Source organism: Haliotis rubra, unplaced genomic scaffold (genome assembly GCF_003918875.1).
Source record: "Haliotis rubra isolate DU_JTF1 unplaced genomic scaffold, ASM391887v1 Scf342, whole genome shotgun sequence".
In the NCBI taxonomy this organism is placed as follows: Eukaryota; Metazoa; Mollusca; class Gastropoda; order Lepetellida; family Haliotidae; genus Haliotis; species Haliotis rubra.
This window is the reverse complement of record NW_025767016.1, coordinates 783877-800813: the sequence shown is the minus strand read 5'-3', so window position 1 is coordinate 800813 and position 16937 is coordinate 783877. Positions and strand designations below refer to the sequence as shown.

The 16937-nt window shown below is 43.9% G+C and overlaps 1 protein-coding gene across 1 annotated transcript in view; it reads right to left on the bottom strand.

Moving 5' to 3' along the window:
- LOC124284684 (transient receptor potential cation channel subfamily M member-like 2) overlaps positions 1-16937 on the bottom strand; it is a 72825-nt gene that overhangs the window by 45825 nt on the left and 10063 nt on the right. Inside the window, 9 exon segments of the mRNA XM_046720785.1 lie at positions 3338-3435; positions 3734-3831; positions 13013-13196; positions 13429-13577; positions 13580-13591; positions 13842-14022; positions 16162-16203; positions 16206-16335; positions 16859-16897. Of these exon segments, the coding sequence (XP_046576741.1) occupies positions 3338-3435; positions 3734-3831; positions 13013-13196; positions 13429-13577; positions 13580-13591; positions 13842-14022; positions 16162-16203; positions 16206-16335; positions 16859-16897 (933 nt within the window).

The following is a 16937-nucleotide window of genomic DNA, read 5'->3' as shown; positions in this document are numbered from 1 at the left end:
AAAGAAGGATAAAACACCCCACCAAACGCTCTCGGTGCGAGGAGGGTTAGTGTAATCCCCCATCACCCCAAGTGCTGATTAACAAAGACTCCCAAATACAGAAGTGTCAAGAAGAGGGAAATGCTGTTAGCGTACAAATATCCCCAGAATAGCGAAAAGTGTAGCCGAATTAGTGTTGGCTCACTATGACACTTACCTGGTCCTGTGACATGTGGCTTGAAGAAAGGCATGCCAAACAGTGACCCATGGGGGGTTCGTACCCATTTCCATCGTAAGATACCCCCAAACCCAACCCGACCCAAAAGGGTGGTAAGGCTATACGATGTAGTGATATGAACCATACAGACATTGAACACAGAACCGATACCAATGACCAGTTACTTACTGGGTCAGGGTGGCAGGAGAACCTGAATGACCGAACCGAGCACGATCCTTAGAATGCGTGTCAAGTCGGTAATGGCGAATGAAGGTGCTCTGCCAGCTCCAAAGAGTGGCAGAACAGAACTCTTCATTGAGCAGTGCCGCTGCATATTACCATCAAAACGGCAGTTGCCTTCACCAAATGTGCCTTCAACCCCTCGGGGGAAGGTAATCCTTAGCACTGTAACCGAACAAATTACGGAAACACGCCAACGAGATAAAGTCTGCTTGCTGGCAGATTCCCCAGTCTTCCTGCCACCAAACAGCAGAACAGATGGGTACCCGTTCACTGCGACCATCCAACGGGTGAGCACTCGGAAGGATAGTGTTGGAAGTTTGATATGAGCTGTCACGTGGAAAGCAGTATCGATCTGAGAGTGGTAGGTATCCGGGATGCGAATACTGACATGATCAGGATGAAATACTGTCAGTGCCAGGTCAGTGAATATTGCATAGATGTCCCTGACCCTTTTACCAGAGATCACCACCAAAAGAAAAGCCATGTTCCACGTCAACAAGTGAAGTGAGAGAGATGATAGACTTGAAAAGTCAGGGCCAGACAGTCAATTGACAGCAAATGGTAATATTCAAGGTGGGCTGGGTCGTGGCCGAGGTGGTCGAACCCTGTTCATGCCAGCTACAAACCGCTGTACGAGAAGGTGCTGCATAGGCAGAGCACTATCGAAAGGGGTGTGAAACGTTGAAATAGCCATGGAGTACCTGCGAAAGGTGGAGGCCACCATAATCCAAACTAAATCTTCAGAATAGGGATTCTGAAATCCCCCTATCTGCACACTAGCGCACCTTACCTATCCACAAACTGAACAGGTGTCGAATCCCGCCTCGAAGCCAGAATTGTGCCTGCAACTGCTACATGAATTCAGCGTGACTGGAGGTTAGACCCGACAGGCGCCAAGTCACTCAGTGAATCTGAATCAAGTGTGGCGCCCCGTTCAGAGTGAGAATGTCCATGCGGGTTCGAACACCAACCTGACTGCTGTCAATTCCAGCACACTGATGTGCAGGTTGTGTCCAGAGACTGCAGGTCGCCGAGAACATGCCACAGCCGGGGATCTGTTTAGACTGAGAGCGTCGGCATCTCCAGGGCCCGACGTCTGTCCACCACTGCAGTTGAGGAATCAACCACTCTGGTGTCTCAAGAAACTTTCAGTAGCTCCCTGAGTGGGACTCCATCTGTGCCAAAGCTTGCTGTATTGGTCTCATCCTCAAATGTGCATCACCCCCAAGAAAGACCGAATCCTGCTTCGGGGCGGTGGTCTGACTTCTTGAGATTGGCAATCCAGCCCAGTTTCGTAAGAGTGAGAGCGGGTTGGTTTTACACCGCTTTTAGCAATATTCCAGCAAAATCATTGCCTGGGACACCAGAAATGGGCTTCACACATTGTGCCCATGTGGGGAATCAAACCCGGGTCTTCAGCATGATGAGCAAACGCCCTAAACCACAAGGCTACCCCAACGCCCCAGTTTCCATACTCAACTAATGTTCTAGAACCCTGAGGAGCCAGTCGTCCAGGTACGGTTAACATAACCGGCACTGTGATCTGGCTATCTGAGCTGGAATCAACCGACACTAGTGTGTGCCGCAGTCTGACAGGGATTTGCGGCAGAATACAGTAAACCCATACAGTCGGCAACATGTCGTTTGCCGGTGCGGGGCACCTGAGGGATTAACGAGAAGCTCAACAGGCTTCCGTTTTCCTCGAAACAGTCACAGGTGTCATAGGCCCATAACCGCACTCATCATTTGGCTGGCACAGCTATAAATGCTGTCCCTAGCCAGATGAGTGCGGACCTTCGTCAGCTGCTGTGCCAGAGTCACTGATGAAGAATCACCAGTGCTCTTTCCCCTTTCCACCAGCTCCCTCCAGATGTGCCGTGTGGAGCTGACAGTGTTGGGCTGTCAAGTGGGAAGGACGGCAGACTGACAGTAGAATGCGAGGCCATGTCCTTGACGCCTTGCTGGAAGCTTCCGGGAACTCAAACGGTTCGGCCTCCTCATGGACACCTGAGGCAACACAGCCGTGATTCTTTTTTCACACTTGCCTCAGGGACTAACCAGTATACCATCGACAGCCTCTTGGCCATGTATGATAGACATCAGGCCTGAGAAAACGCACATAGAATAAGGGAAAGTAGGCCACCCCGCCTGCCATCTTGAAAACACATAGTTTGAAGTGGTGCAGTGACGGATGTCGAATTACATTGTCAACAACAAAAAGCACCAGCTAGACGTGATGACGTGTCACAAATAATTATGTATATGGAATGTGATGTAATAATAACACACGCGTCAAGAATCCCAAATCTAAAGCGTAGAAGCCTTCCAAGCGAAAACACACACAGAAAAGGGTTAGTAGGCCACCCGCCTACTATCTAGCAAACACATGGTTTGAAGTGGTGAGGCGATGGAAAAGTTACAACATTTATGAATGAAAATTTTTCGAAATGAGTTCCATATATCGCCCATGCGAATAGAAAAGAACCATACATACAATATTTGTCTCTTTCTCACTCATCTTTATATTTTTTTCTAGGAACTCAACTTGAAATAGTTTACAGGACAGCACACACATCTTCACTATGTGAACGACAGCATGGGAAGCGAGTTACGAGGTTGAAGGTTAGAGTTACCTTCTCTTGGTTGCAGGGCCCCAGTGGTGGTCGTACAAGACAAAAACGAGTTTTTGTTTTGTAAATATTTTATTCAAAATATAGTTCCAACTGCCGTAGGAATTTTTAATGATCATAAAAATGCTTATAAGTACCCCAAAGAGGACCTCTTCTGAAAAAGAATTAGATATAAGTGTCCAAGTTAGGGTCATCACAGAAGCATGGATGTCAATCACTCTAGCGACAAGATTGTCAGTGTGTCATTCCCTGATGATAATCAACATACATTTTTTTTATCTTGCCAGTACTGTCTTTCACTTCCACTTCCTGTTCTGTTGCATGCTGGTATGCGAAAGCCAAGATGTCTGCTGCTCGTCCAGACCCCTGTGAGGCGATTGCAAATTGATTAAAGTACCTGTAAGTCAGCTTGAGAAGAGGCTTATCTAATGAATTATGCCTAAAATCAAAAGTTGGCTCAACAAGAAATATCTTTTACAGAATTAGGAATAACATTCTTTACACAAACTGGTAGTATATCTTGCAATCTAAAGGATTGGACTTCCCACATCAAGTTTTGGCAACCATATTAGCTTTGATGACAACTGACGAATATTCAAGTTAGATTTCAAGTAAATGAACTGTTAATGAGGAAGCAATGTTTGTTGAAAGTATATTACAGTACCTTGATGATGACAGCGGGAGTGTTATTCTGAATGGCACTTTTACAAGTCTCCAGAGTGCCTGGTCCCCCCTCCAGCACCAGCAGGACTACTGGAACACCTGAATCACAACAGACATGCACCTTCATATAACACCATTGGCAGCATAACTACGTATCTTGCCTTGCATAAAGTGACCCCATTTATAACCTTCAAAATCAATGCTAGTGTATATACCCATCTAAAAAGCAACCCTGAACGAACCACATTCTGAGCACATACACAATCCCTATATATCTGCAATAAAAATATGTGTGTCTTCCCTTGTCTTTCTATGTGATGCTTGGTCGTGTCCAGCGCATCATGCCATTTTGTGTGTTGACATGGTGCGACATCAAATTGCTGACAATAAGAAAATTGCTTCATTTCAAGCACTGACACTGAAGTTACAATTTACTGGACTTAGTTTTGTTTAACTATGAGTGTGTTTATTCCACAGTCTTTGATACGCCTTTGCTAACTGATGAACAGACATGGGAGCTGATGTCGTGTTCACCGGTTACATATCAGGGATATGTCTCATGGGAAACAGATTGGAGACGTCTCAAGGGAATAAAATTCACATTATTTCATTATTGGTTACAGTTTTTGCTACTTTGTAGTTAATATAGATTATCTTCACCTTGGCCAGTACAACTACACCATCTCAAACATAAGTTGTACAACTACGCCATCTCCACCTTGGCCAGTCCAACTACACCATCTCAAATATAAGTGTACAACTATGCCATCTCAAACATAACTTGTACAACTACGCCATCTCCACCTTGGCCAGTACAACTACACAATCTCAAACATATGCTGCACAACTACGCTATCTCAAACATAGGTTGTACAACTACGCCATCTTCATCTTGGCCAGTACAACTACGCCATCTTAAACATAAGTTGTACAACAAGTGTTTGCCACTGATATGGCAATGTCTCCTGCTGTTAAAGAATGGAATATCTATGTTCACTATTTCTTATTTTTTTGGTCACATACAAGATGCCTGAAATGACTGGTGTCTGCATTATCAACCAATGTAGGCTGTCAACATAATTGAAAACATTGGGTGCAATGTTTTATGAGATATCGCGTTTAAATAAGTTTGAATAGTGGTCAAAGTGTCGTGGTGACCTTGAAGATAAGGTCAAGGTCACCCAAATCAACTGGTGTCTGCGTAATCCCCCAATGTAGGTTGTCACCAAATTTCAAGACATTGGGTACAACAGTCCATGAGATATCACGTTAACAAGAGTTAAAAGTGTGCAAAGTGTCGTGGTGACCTTGAAGATAAGGTCAAGGTCACCCACATCAACTGGTGTCTGCGTAATCCCCAATGTAGGTTGTCACCAAATTTCAAGATACAACAGTCCATGAGATATCACGACATCGTGGTGACCTTGAAATAAGGTCCATGAAATATGGTGTCTGTGTAATCCCCAAGTAGTGTAAAATTTGAAGACATTGGGTACAACAGTTCATGACCTTGAACAAGATTTTGTAAAGTGGTCAAGGTCACCAAATAAAAGGTCACCCAAATCGACTGGTGTCTGTGTAATCCCCCAATGTAGGCTGTCACCAAATTTCAAGACATTGGGTACAACAGTTCATGAGATATTTGGTTAACAAGAGTTTGAAATGTGGTCAAAGTGTCGTGGTGACCTTGAAAATAAGGTCAAGGTCACCAAAATCGACCGGTGTCTGAATAATCCCCCAATGTAGGCTGTGACCAAATTTGAAGACGTTGGGTACCACAGTTCTTGAGATATTTGGTTAAGATTTTGAATAGTGGTCAAAATGTCGTGACCTTGAAGATAAGGTCAAGGTCACTCAAATCAACTGGTGTCTGCATGATCCCCCAATGTTGGCTGTGACCAAATTTGAAGACATTGGGACGTAGGTACGGACGCCGCTGAATACATAGTACTCCGTTCCACGTTGCGGCGGGGGACAACTATGCCATCTCCACCTTGGCACGTACAACTACACCAGCTCAAACATATGTTGTACAACTACGCCATCTCAAACTTGAAAATTTTAATGTAAATTGTATATTTATATACTTATCCTATCTCATGGTATGCACTTCTCTCTCTTGATTCGACACTGAGTGGAATGATGTAAACTCTTTTCCCTAGGCCTCTCTTGTCCATCCGCCCAAGCACTCCATGCTACCCTCATTATAAGACAGCTTTCCAAGCTCTCATGCAAAGCATGCGGCATGCACCACTAGCTGCCCACGTGACTATCTCCGAATCATCATTCACATTCTTGGAGCCACTGGATAATATCCATCTTGGAGAATCTGACAGCGGGCAGGAATCCGTCGCGTGAGATAGGATAAGTATATAAATATACATTTTATATTAAAAAAATTATATTTTTAAACTTATCCTATCTCAAGGTATGCACTTATCCCACGGTCGGACGGCGGGACGCAGATACCCTGTGTCTTGACAGTGCGAACAGCAGGAACTGTGTAAAGCTGGAAACGACCGTAGATAGCGATGCACAAGGGAGGCCTGTTACGCATGCACGCAACTCCTATGCTTGTGCTGAGTTCTCTTGAACTCCTTGGCTTACTAAGCACAACGTCTCCCAGGGAGATGGGTGCTCCCGAGCGATGTGGTGTTCGGCCGCAACCTCAGAAGAAGGACGCAGCTCAGCGAGAAAGGATGTCACTTGCCACAATTTCCAAGGTACCCCCGTAAATTAAAGAGGGTTGACAATAATCGGGCCAGCCCCAGCTTAGAGAAGACCCCCACAGACACCGACCAGGGGCAGGTGAAAGAGAAGCACAACTCGGGAACTCCACGTTTTAACGTTCAGTTCCGGGACAGCATCAAATTGACCCTCACTCCTTTGCCTAAGCCTAGTGAAAGGATGTGCCCGTCAACTTCGGAGTCGGAACGCAATGAAATCCACTGGAATTAGGGAGTGTCACACTTCACTGACGTAATTGCTCTGTGGAATAGAGGACAGTAAGGATGAATGTCGAACACCTCTGCATCGCCGTATTCCAATGCCTTGGTATGGAAGCCAAGTGAAGGGTTCTTAAACCCATAACTTGAGAACAATGATTGAGATCCTGTTCAACTTTGTTCAGTATGTAGAAAGAAGCAGTAAGGCGCAAGCGGAACTGTCCCTCAGCAGCGTTGGTGGGCTGATGTAAGCTGCTGAGGTCCAAACTAGTGTAGTCCCAGGACAGAACTAGTGTAGTCTCGCAGTTAATGTGAAGAGAAGACTATATCTGAAGCCAGAAGCAACCTTCCATGAGAGCGGTCAAGGAGCAGTTGCTACGGAAGGCCATCGTCGAGTCGAGTCTCATGAGGATTGGTGGCGGCAACCCTGCAAAGTGGAGGCTCACAGGATCGCGCCACGCATTCAGAAAGCCAACGTGGCTCGGGAAACCTCAGCTCTTGAAGCAGCCGACAAGGGTATGAAGAGGCGCTTTCTTAGCCATCGACGATCCTTGGAGGCAGCAAGGTAAAGGTGTAGAGCCCTAACAGGGCAGAGTATCAAATCTTCAGTATCATCAGGCCCAAAGATGGACAACGGGGGAATGGTAAACATCCGGTCCAGTTGCCCTGGCAGTTAGTTTTTCACGATGAAGTCCCAGTGGAGACCCAGGAAAAAACCTTGCCATGCTTCTTCTGCTCTAACCACACGCGATTGACATCAAGCGCAGTGAAGCTCAGATATACGAGCAGCAGTAGCCATGCTACCATGCTTCACTCGAAGTCCCTGTCTTCTAAAGGTTTGTAGTCTGTAGAATCACATGATGAAGGACAACAGACAGTTCCCAGGCCAAAAGTCTGAAGTTCCTGGACTGGTCGGTGAGTTGTAGAAGTGAAGAAAACTCTGCCATTCTGGAAGAGTGGAGATCTTCGTACCCGTGTTAGTAGCCAAAACCGAGTTGATAGCAGCCTGTTAGGTAGCTAACGTAGTACCCTTGAGTTCCCTAGTAGCACGGAGATGCTGCAGGAACGCAGAAACGACCTGAGTAGAGGCAGATTGGGAGATGGATTTCCCTAATGTTACAACAGCCTTCAACTTCTTCCACTATTGTCTTAGAAAGAACGGGTCGAATTACGATGATCTGAAGTGATAGCTGTGGCAACTTGACGAGAGTAGCCTTAGCTATGAGTAATCTCTGGAGATGCGCCAAGTGTAGATTAAGGGTCTGAGGGGACCAGAGGCGTAGTTCCGGTTGCCCCAACGCTGTTGGATCTGCGATCTGGCACGGTTCGATGACCAGGATCGGTTAAGTGATCTGGCTCGGCGAGGTAAGATCTGAAACGGTACTATGATCTGGTTCTGGTGTGGCGACTCAGTTTGGACCCACGAACTTGTTCGGTGATGAGCAGATCGATCTGGTTAACTAGTACGGGATGTTGTAGTGAATCAGTTCGCCGATGTGGTTCGGACGAGATGAGCCATTCTGTGCAGAAGAATTAGTTCGATGATGTCGTGGCGAACCAGCCTGCCGAATCAGTTCGACGATGATACTTGGATGAGTTCGGTGGGACTGCTAGTTAAGTCAGAGGTTGTAGCACGCATATCATGATATCTATAATCGTAGATCTCCTATCTGTAGAACCATATTGATGTCTGGAGGGGGACGAACCGGAAGAAGACGCACATATGGGGACCCGATGAGAAGTTCGGGAACAAGGAGGGGAAGTATCGTAAAGAGAATGATAATCCCTGGATCTTGAACGATAGGCAGCAGTCGATCGTGTAGGAGATCTAAGTTGACGGGTCGAGTGCGTAGAAGAGGAAGTCCCATGCTGACGAGAAGACGAAGACCAAGCTGACTTCGATCAAAGAACCGATCTCAACGAAGTAGATGGAGGCGTTGCTTAGTTGAATGCAAACGAGTCGAAGAGTGGCGTCTCGGCGGTGAAGTAGATCTACCAGGTCTTTCCGGTGAACAAATCCGAAGAATAATAGGGGCCTGGTCCAAACGACTCGGTGAAAGCCGTGTCCGTGCTGAGGAGACATGACTGTAGGATCCAACAGAGTTCGGGGAAGTACACAGATGATCCGGAGAAGGGCGTTCCGTTGAATACCGCTTGGAAGAAAGCCGTATCGGCAAAAAGTCGGTTCATCACATGCCGTTTCAGTGAAGTCTTCCATTTCGGCTAACGTTGATTCGACGAAGGTTCGATTAGGTGAAGTCTGTTTAGAAGACGATCGATCCGGAGAATGCCGAAGCGTAGACTGTAGTCGAGGTGGAGGGGAGCGGACAGGCGAAGTGTGATCCGGCGAACTGTGATTCGATCTGGCAGGCTTCGGCAAAGCAGAAGATCAAGGTAGCTGGATGCAAGACACACTTCTTTCTGCCGAATGGGAAGGAGTCGACGAAATAACCACTGACAGGCGTTGAGGCGAGGTAGACTGGTTCCTCTCACTACTGGATGAACGACGAGAGCGAGAACAGCTTCTGCGCATGCGCTCTGCGCAGTCAGGCGTAGAGATCAGCTGATTCTTGTCTGAAACAGATAAGCCAGGTTGCCGAGATAACTGGTCCGGTGAACGAGAGACACGTACGTCGAAGGTCTCGCTGTGTAGAGGTCTCCTGAAGGGTGGTGGCAGTCTCGATAACCACGACCCAGGACGTGGTAGAAGACGAAGGACTCAGGCTGAAATGTTGAGAGCCCAACAAATGCCGAAGGTCTTCCGATAAGTAAGAATCTGACGACGCTCTCATGAAATCCTCTTCATTCGAGTGAGGGGACTGTGACCGCCGAGCAGACAAAGTAGGATGCTTAAACTTTCCTTACTTGGAGGGACTGGGTCCGTCAAGTGAAGCGGCATAACAAGCCCTGTCAGCAACACGACGAGAGCAAGCCCGAGTGTAGTCACCAAGTAAGAACCTTGCATTTATCGCAACGAGAGTCCCATTTACACTGTCCCATACAGTCAATACAATATCCATTTGGATCACTTGCGGAGAACACTTTATTACACCAGGAGCATTTTTTTCCTCTTCTTTGGCTGGTCAACTTTCCCCATGTTGTAGACTAAGTTGAAAACGTTGAGCAAAGCAAAATACGTCCACACTCGTGTGCGACAAGAAAGAGAATGATGATTCGGAGATAGTCACGTGGGCAGCTAGTGGTGCATGCCTCATGCTTTTCATGAGAGCTTGGAAGCTGTTTTATAAGGAGGGTAGCATGGAGTGCTTGGGCGGATGGACAAGAGAGGCCTAGGGAAAAATGTTTACATCATTGCACTCAGTGGCGAATCAAGAGAGAGAAGTGCATACCGTGAGATAGGATAAGTTTAAAAATATAGGTTGTACAACTATGCCATCTTCACCTTGACCAGTACAACTACGCCATCTCAAACATAAGTTGTACAACTATGCCATCTCCACCTTGGCCAGTACAGCTACAGTCCGTTTGAGTCAGAAACGGACCGATGAATTGCAAATTTTATCATTGTACAAAATTGCCACATAAATATAAATAGTACACATGTTTATCATTTACTAATACCCAACAGCTTTCTTATATTTGAAAATTTTCCAGATTCCACCAAAAAGTTGTTTAAGAAACTATCAGCATTGAAAACGCAAAAGTTGTTATCTGTCGCAGTGGGGTGAAACCGCAGAAACGGAACAGCCAGTCACGGCGGGGGACATCTCAAAATCTATTCCGGCAGACCTGTTGGTTCCTCGTCCGTCGTAGTGTCATAGTCACGACTTAAAGGGATGACAAGTGGTGCCACAGTTGCCTGTTGTAAGCCATCCCGAGACCAGTAACCTTGTTCAATGACGTTAGCTACCTTGTTGACACATTTTTGCCAAGTTTCAGTCGTGATTTTGTTAAGGGATTCCTTAACCACAACCTCTACGTCACGTAATCTAAAAGTTGTGTTTGATCTGGCAACATCTCCTTTGACAATACCCCACATCACTTCAATGGGGTTAAGGTCACAGTGATAGGGTGGAAGTCGCAGAATATCGTGACCCTTCCTTTTTATGTAACTGTCAACTTTGTAGAAAGGTTCACTTTGTGGGGTTTTATGATCTCATATAGCTGAGGCCGTGCGATCTGAAATTTGTCAAGCCATGATATCATATCACCTTTTCGACTGTTCGATGTCGGGGCTTTACTGTCGGGGTCCTGCCCGCTGTGGTATGGGGCATTGTCCATTACGATAAAAGACTTCTCTGGTAGAGCTGGTACCAACTTGTTTTTAACCCAATCGAGGAAAACCGCACCATTCATCTCTGAATGGTAGTCTCTGTTATCTGTGGACTTTGACCTGAATACCAAGTCGCACCCTGGGAGAAAGCCTTTGCTGGAGCAATCAGCATGGAGAATGATTAGTCTCTCTCCTTTCCCTAGAGGCAGCTTTCTACGTGACCCCTTATCACCCCCATCGGGTACCCACTGACTGCTGGCAGTGTGCGAGGCATTGACCCAGGTCTCGTCCAAGTACACTGGCTCGAACCCTTCCTCGCGCTTCTTCTTTATAACCCTGAGAAAATTATTTCTCAAGCGAACGATATCAGGGCGTTCACAGAGTACTGACCTATTTTCCCCCGAAATTTTCTTATAACGATACCCGAAAGAGTGTACAGAGTGCCAGAGTGTGTTCTTTGATACTCTGAGGTTGTGTTCTTGCTTCAAATGCTTTTTAAAAATTTTCAGAGACATGTATTTGTTTTCAGAATAGAGCTTGTTGATAGACTGCCTTACAAGGTTATTTTGAAAGTTGTCCAAATGTTTTAATTTGTGTGATTTTGACACGACCCTACCTGCTGCATCACCCTCACAATGTTTGTGTTCCAGAACATTTGTCAGTACCCTTGCTGATACTCCTAAAGCTTTTGCTGCCCGCTTACGGAATTTATTAATAGCATAAAATGGTTTGCCCCTTTCGGCTTCAGCACGGAAAAAATCGTACACTTTAATCATCAACTGTTTCACGTCAGCATTCAACTTTATTTTTCATCAGGCATGTGTATCCCGTGCACGACGAGATAGTGGCTGTTCCATTTCTGCGGTTTCACCCCGCCGCGACAGATAACAACTTCTGCGTTTTCAATGATGATAGTTTCTTAAACAACTTTTTTGGTGGAGTCCGGAAAATTTTCAAATATAAGAAAGCTGTTGGGTATTAGTAAATGATAAACATGTGTACTATTTATAGTTATGTGGCAATTGTGTACAATGATAAAATTTGCAATTCATCGGTCCGTTTTTGACTCAAGCGGACTGTACACCATCTGAAACATGTTGTACAACTACGCCATCTCAAACATAACTTGTACAACTATGCCATCTCCACCTTGGCCAGTTCAGCTACGCCATCTCAAACATATGTTGTACAACTACGCCATCTCAAACATAAGTTGTACAACTATGCCATCTCAAACATATGTTGTACAACTACACCATCTCAAACATATGTTGTACAACTACACCATCTCAAACATAAGTTGTACAACTATCTCAAGCATAAGTTGTACAACTATGCCATCTCAAACATATGTTGTACAACTACCCATCTCAAACATATGTTGTACAACTACACCATCTCAAACATAAGTTGTACAACTATTTCAAACATAAGTTGTACAACCATGCCATCTCAAACATAAGTTGTACAACTATGCCATCTCAAACATATGTTGTACAACTACACCATCTCAAACATATGTTGTACAACTACGCCATCTCAAACATATGTTGTACAACTATCTCAAACATAAGTTGTACAACCATGCCATCTCAAACATAAGTTGTACAACTACACCATCTCAAACATATGTTGTACAACTATGCCATCTCAAACATATGTTGTACAACTACGCCATCTCAAACATATGTTGTACAACTACACCATCTCAAACATAAGTTGTACAACTATTTCAAACATAAGTTGTACATACATGTTCTCAAACATAAGTTGTACAACTATGCCATCTCAAACATAAGTTGTACAACTATGCCATCTCAAACATATGTTGTACAACTATGCCATCTCAAACATATGTTGTACAACTATCTCAAACATATGTTCTACAACTATCTCAAACATAAGTTGTACAACCATGCCATCTCAAACATAAATTGTACAACTATGCCATCTCAAACATACGTTGTACAACTACACCATCTCAAACATATGTTGTACAACTACGCCATCTCAAACATATGTTGTACAACTATCTCAAACATAAGTTGTACAACCATGCCATCTCAAACAAACAAGAATTCCCAAGCCAATACCACCTTACCTGAGCCAGTTGCTGTCTTCTGTTTGGCAATTTCATTCTCAAGTTTCCCGCGGAAGGGAATCTCGACAGCAAACTGCTGCTGTGTCCCATTGTCAACCAGTATGAAATGTGTGTGGTTGGGGTCAAGAAATGACTGTTTTGGTTTTGGATCATTTGTAATCCGGTGTAGTGCAGGCCACTTGCCCTGTGGATGGAACACACACAAGTTGAGCAACAAGTAATAATAATGTTTACACTAATAATGTCAAGATAGACAAACTTCATGCATAACAACTTCATTATTTCATGAGAGTGAAATTTCAATACAGATTCTTGGACCATTGTCATGAAAAACACAAAATGTGATCAGAAAATTTTCAACACCAAAGAAATTAAACAAGCTGATTAAAGATACTCCAACTATACTCTGGTCGTACCATGTCATCAATGAGGCCTTCCTTGTCCTGTACACAGCCCCAGGGAGCTACCCCAATGCAGATGACCTTCTTGTGAGCCTCAGTGGTCAGGCCAAAGTCTCGCACTGCTTCCCCAACATGCTTCATCACGCCAGCATTTGTTCCCCCGTCACAATCCAGGCATCTACAACACAATATCTTATTTAATTGTCATATAACATACTGGTTTTGAACCTTCCATGAGTCATTCCTTCAAAATATATCATACAAGACATCTTCAGTCACATTATGTGGAATGAATTCTTCCTATACACCTTCAGACTGATCACATTGCCCCTCAGAACCATTTCTGAAACAAGTCACCACGACAACACATTCAACTAATGAGATCTTTCTTGAAGCATGAAGTATGAAGGTAATATAGTGGCAATCACCAGTACTGAGGGCAGCTTTCATCAGGCCCCTCCTGAACACCTCCTTTAGCCGAGTCTTCATGTGGAAGTTCTTGGCACCCCCAGTTACCGAGATGAGAAGATTGGGCATCTCCAGTCCCCATCGGTCAGTCATCAGTTTCAGCATGGTCGTCATACTGGTTTGATGGTCAGCACGCACATACTGAAACATTTTCCATACACAGGTGAGCATGCTCATATTAAGACACTGTCTATATATTGATCATCAATCAGTACTGAAATATTGTCATCAATCCAGTACTGAAATATTGTCATCAATCCAGTACTGAAATATTGTCATCAATCCAGTACTGAAATATTGTCATCAATCCAGTACTGAAATATTGTCATCAATCCAGTAGTGAAATATTGTCATCAATTAGTACTGAAATGTTGTCATCAATTAAATCCAGTACTGAAATGTTGTCATCAATCAATCCATCAATCCAAACATGTTGATCATCAATCCAGTACTGAAATATTGTCATCAATCCAGTACCGAAATGTTGTCATCATTCCAGTAGTGAAATGTTGCCATCAATCAGGTACCGAAAGGTTGTCATCAATCCAGTATTGAAATGTTGTCATCAATCAGGTACCGAAAGGTTGTCATCAATCCAGTACTGAAATGTTGTCATCAATCCAGTATTGAAATGTTGTCATCAATCCAGTCCTGAAACCCATGAAGGTCCGGTTAGAATGAGTCTTCAGTAACCCATCAACTTACCGAAGGTCGTATCAGGCCAGTACTGAAATGTTGTCATCATCCAGTCCTGGACCCGTGAAGGTCCTAGAATGAGCCTTCAGTAACCCATACATGTCGTAAGAGGTTCCTAACTGGATCGGGTGGTCAGGCTCAATGACTCATGTTGACACATGTCACTGGATCAATCAGATCAATACTCATGCTGTTGATCACTGGATTGTCTGATCCAGACTCGATTATTTACAGACCACTGCGCGAAAACTAAAGCTGGAATATTGCTGAGTGCGGCATAAAACTAAACTCACTCACTCAATCCAGCACTGAAATGTTGTCATCAATCCAGTATTGAAATGTTGTCATCAATCCAGTACTGAAATGTTGTCATCAATCCAGTATTGAAATGTTGTCATCAATCCAGTTCCAAATGTTGTCATCAATCCAGTTTCAAAATTTGGTCATCAATCCAGTATTGAAATGTCACCAATCCAGTAATGGAATGTATTCATCAATCCTGTTCCAAAACGTTGACATCCATCCAGTACTGTAATGTCATCGATCAAGTTCAAAATATTGCCATCAATCCAGTACTGAAAGGTTGTCATCATTCCAGTACTGTAATGTTGTCATCAATCCAGTACCGAAAAGTTCTCATCAATCCAGTACTGAAATGTTGTCAGAAATCCAGTATTGAAATGTCATCAATCCAGTACTGAAAGGTTGTCATCAATCCAGTATTGAAATGCTGTCATCATCCAGTATTAAAAAGTTGTCATCAATCCAGTCCTGGACCCGTGAAAGTCTGGGTTAGAATGAGCCTTCAGAAACCCATGCTTGTCATAAAAGGCGACTAACGGAATCGGGTGGTCAGGCTCGCTGGCTTGGTTGATACATGTCATCGGTTCCCAATTGAGCAGATCAATACTCATGCTGTTGATCACTGGATTGTCTGATCCAGACTCGATTATTTACAGACTGCCACCGTAAAGCTGGAATATTGCTGAGTGCGGCATAAAACTAAACTAACTCACTACTCAATCCAGTACTGAAATGTTGTCATCAATCCAGTACTGAAATGTTGTCATCAATCCAGTACTGAAATGCTGTCATCAATCCAGTTCCAAAATGTCGTCATCAATCCAGTTCCAAAATGTTGTCATCAATCCAGTATTGAAATGTTGTCACCAATCCAGTAATGGAAAGTATTCATCAATCCTGTTCCAAACTGTTGTCATCAATCCAGTACTGAAATGTCATCAATGCAGTACCGAAATGTTGTCATCAATCCAGTACTGAAATGTTGTCATACTGGTCTGAATAAACTGGATAACATTTTCACGTCAATAATTAAGGGTCAAGTTTGGATCTCAGCTTATCTATGAGGTCCGCTCGTCTACGATCATATACAGTACTGATCAGAATGCACAACTGGTCAATAGTGTCATACTGAATCATTGGCCACACATTTGTCAACAATGTCATACATTGCCAACAGACAAATGTACTGTTATCACTGGCATGGTACACATATTGCCAAAAGTGGCCAGCTGCTAAAATGTTACGTAACCTGTTGTTCAGTTGAGAGTGAAACAGTCCTACCTTGCTGACATGGTCACCATATCCTGGGAATTCCATTTCTCCGCGAAAGCATTTGTCGGATAAGCATTTGTGTCGTTCTTGGGGTCCCATTTATTGCCTCCCTGGCCAAAGAGTGAGTCCTGGGAATGCCCTGATTTGACATACCCACACAGGCACAATGGGTCACTGAACTCTCTACAAGATACAGAAAGGATTTATAACATTTATGTTGAGAACATTGAATTACACTTTTTACTGCTCATTTTGTGAAAATATTGTGAGTGGTTAAGTGTTTGTGCTGTGCTGTGAAATTGCCACTTACCAGATTTTTTATTAAACACAGGATGCCAGTGCTCAGATCTTCACATCACATGCTATCTAATGTGGCAGTTTGTAATTTGGCAGTGCAGGTAAAAATATCAACATAACTTATCACAAAAATAGGTTGTGTCCAAAGCACATTCCTATTTTGTCTTGAAGAGTGGCACATGGTCAGCAGCTTAAAGGCCAGACAATTTCTAAACCTTAGTTTACAATGCACACTCCATATCTCGACAGGAAAGGAAAATGCCTGGGCTAATGGGATATTATTTCAGAACATTTTCAACAATCAGCTCACAATATACATTGGCACAACATAAAAGCAGTGTATTATTAACATCATTCAGCGATTACTGATTAATTCCGTACATACTACTATAGACAGCAGGTGTCTTACCTATGTACAGACTTGGTAGGTGTGTGCACAGGTGGCAAACTACAAAATAATGTGAGTTAAGATTAGGAAGAGTTTAGTA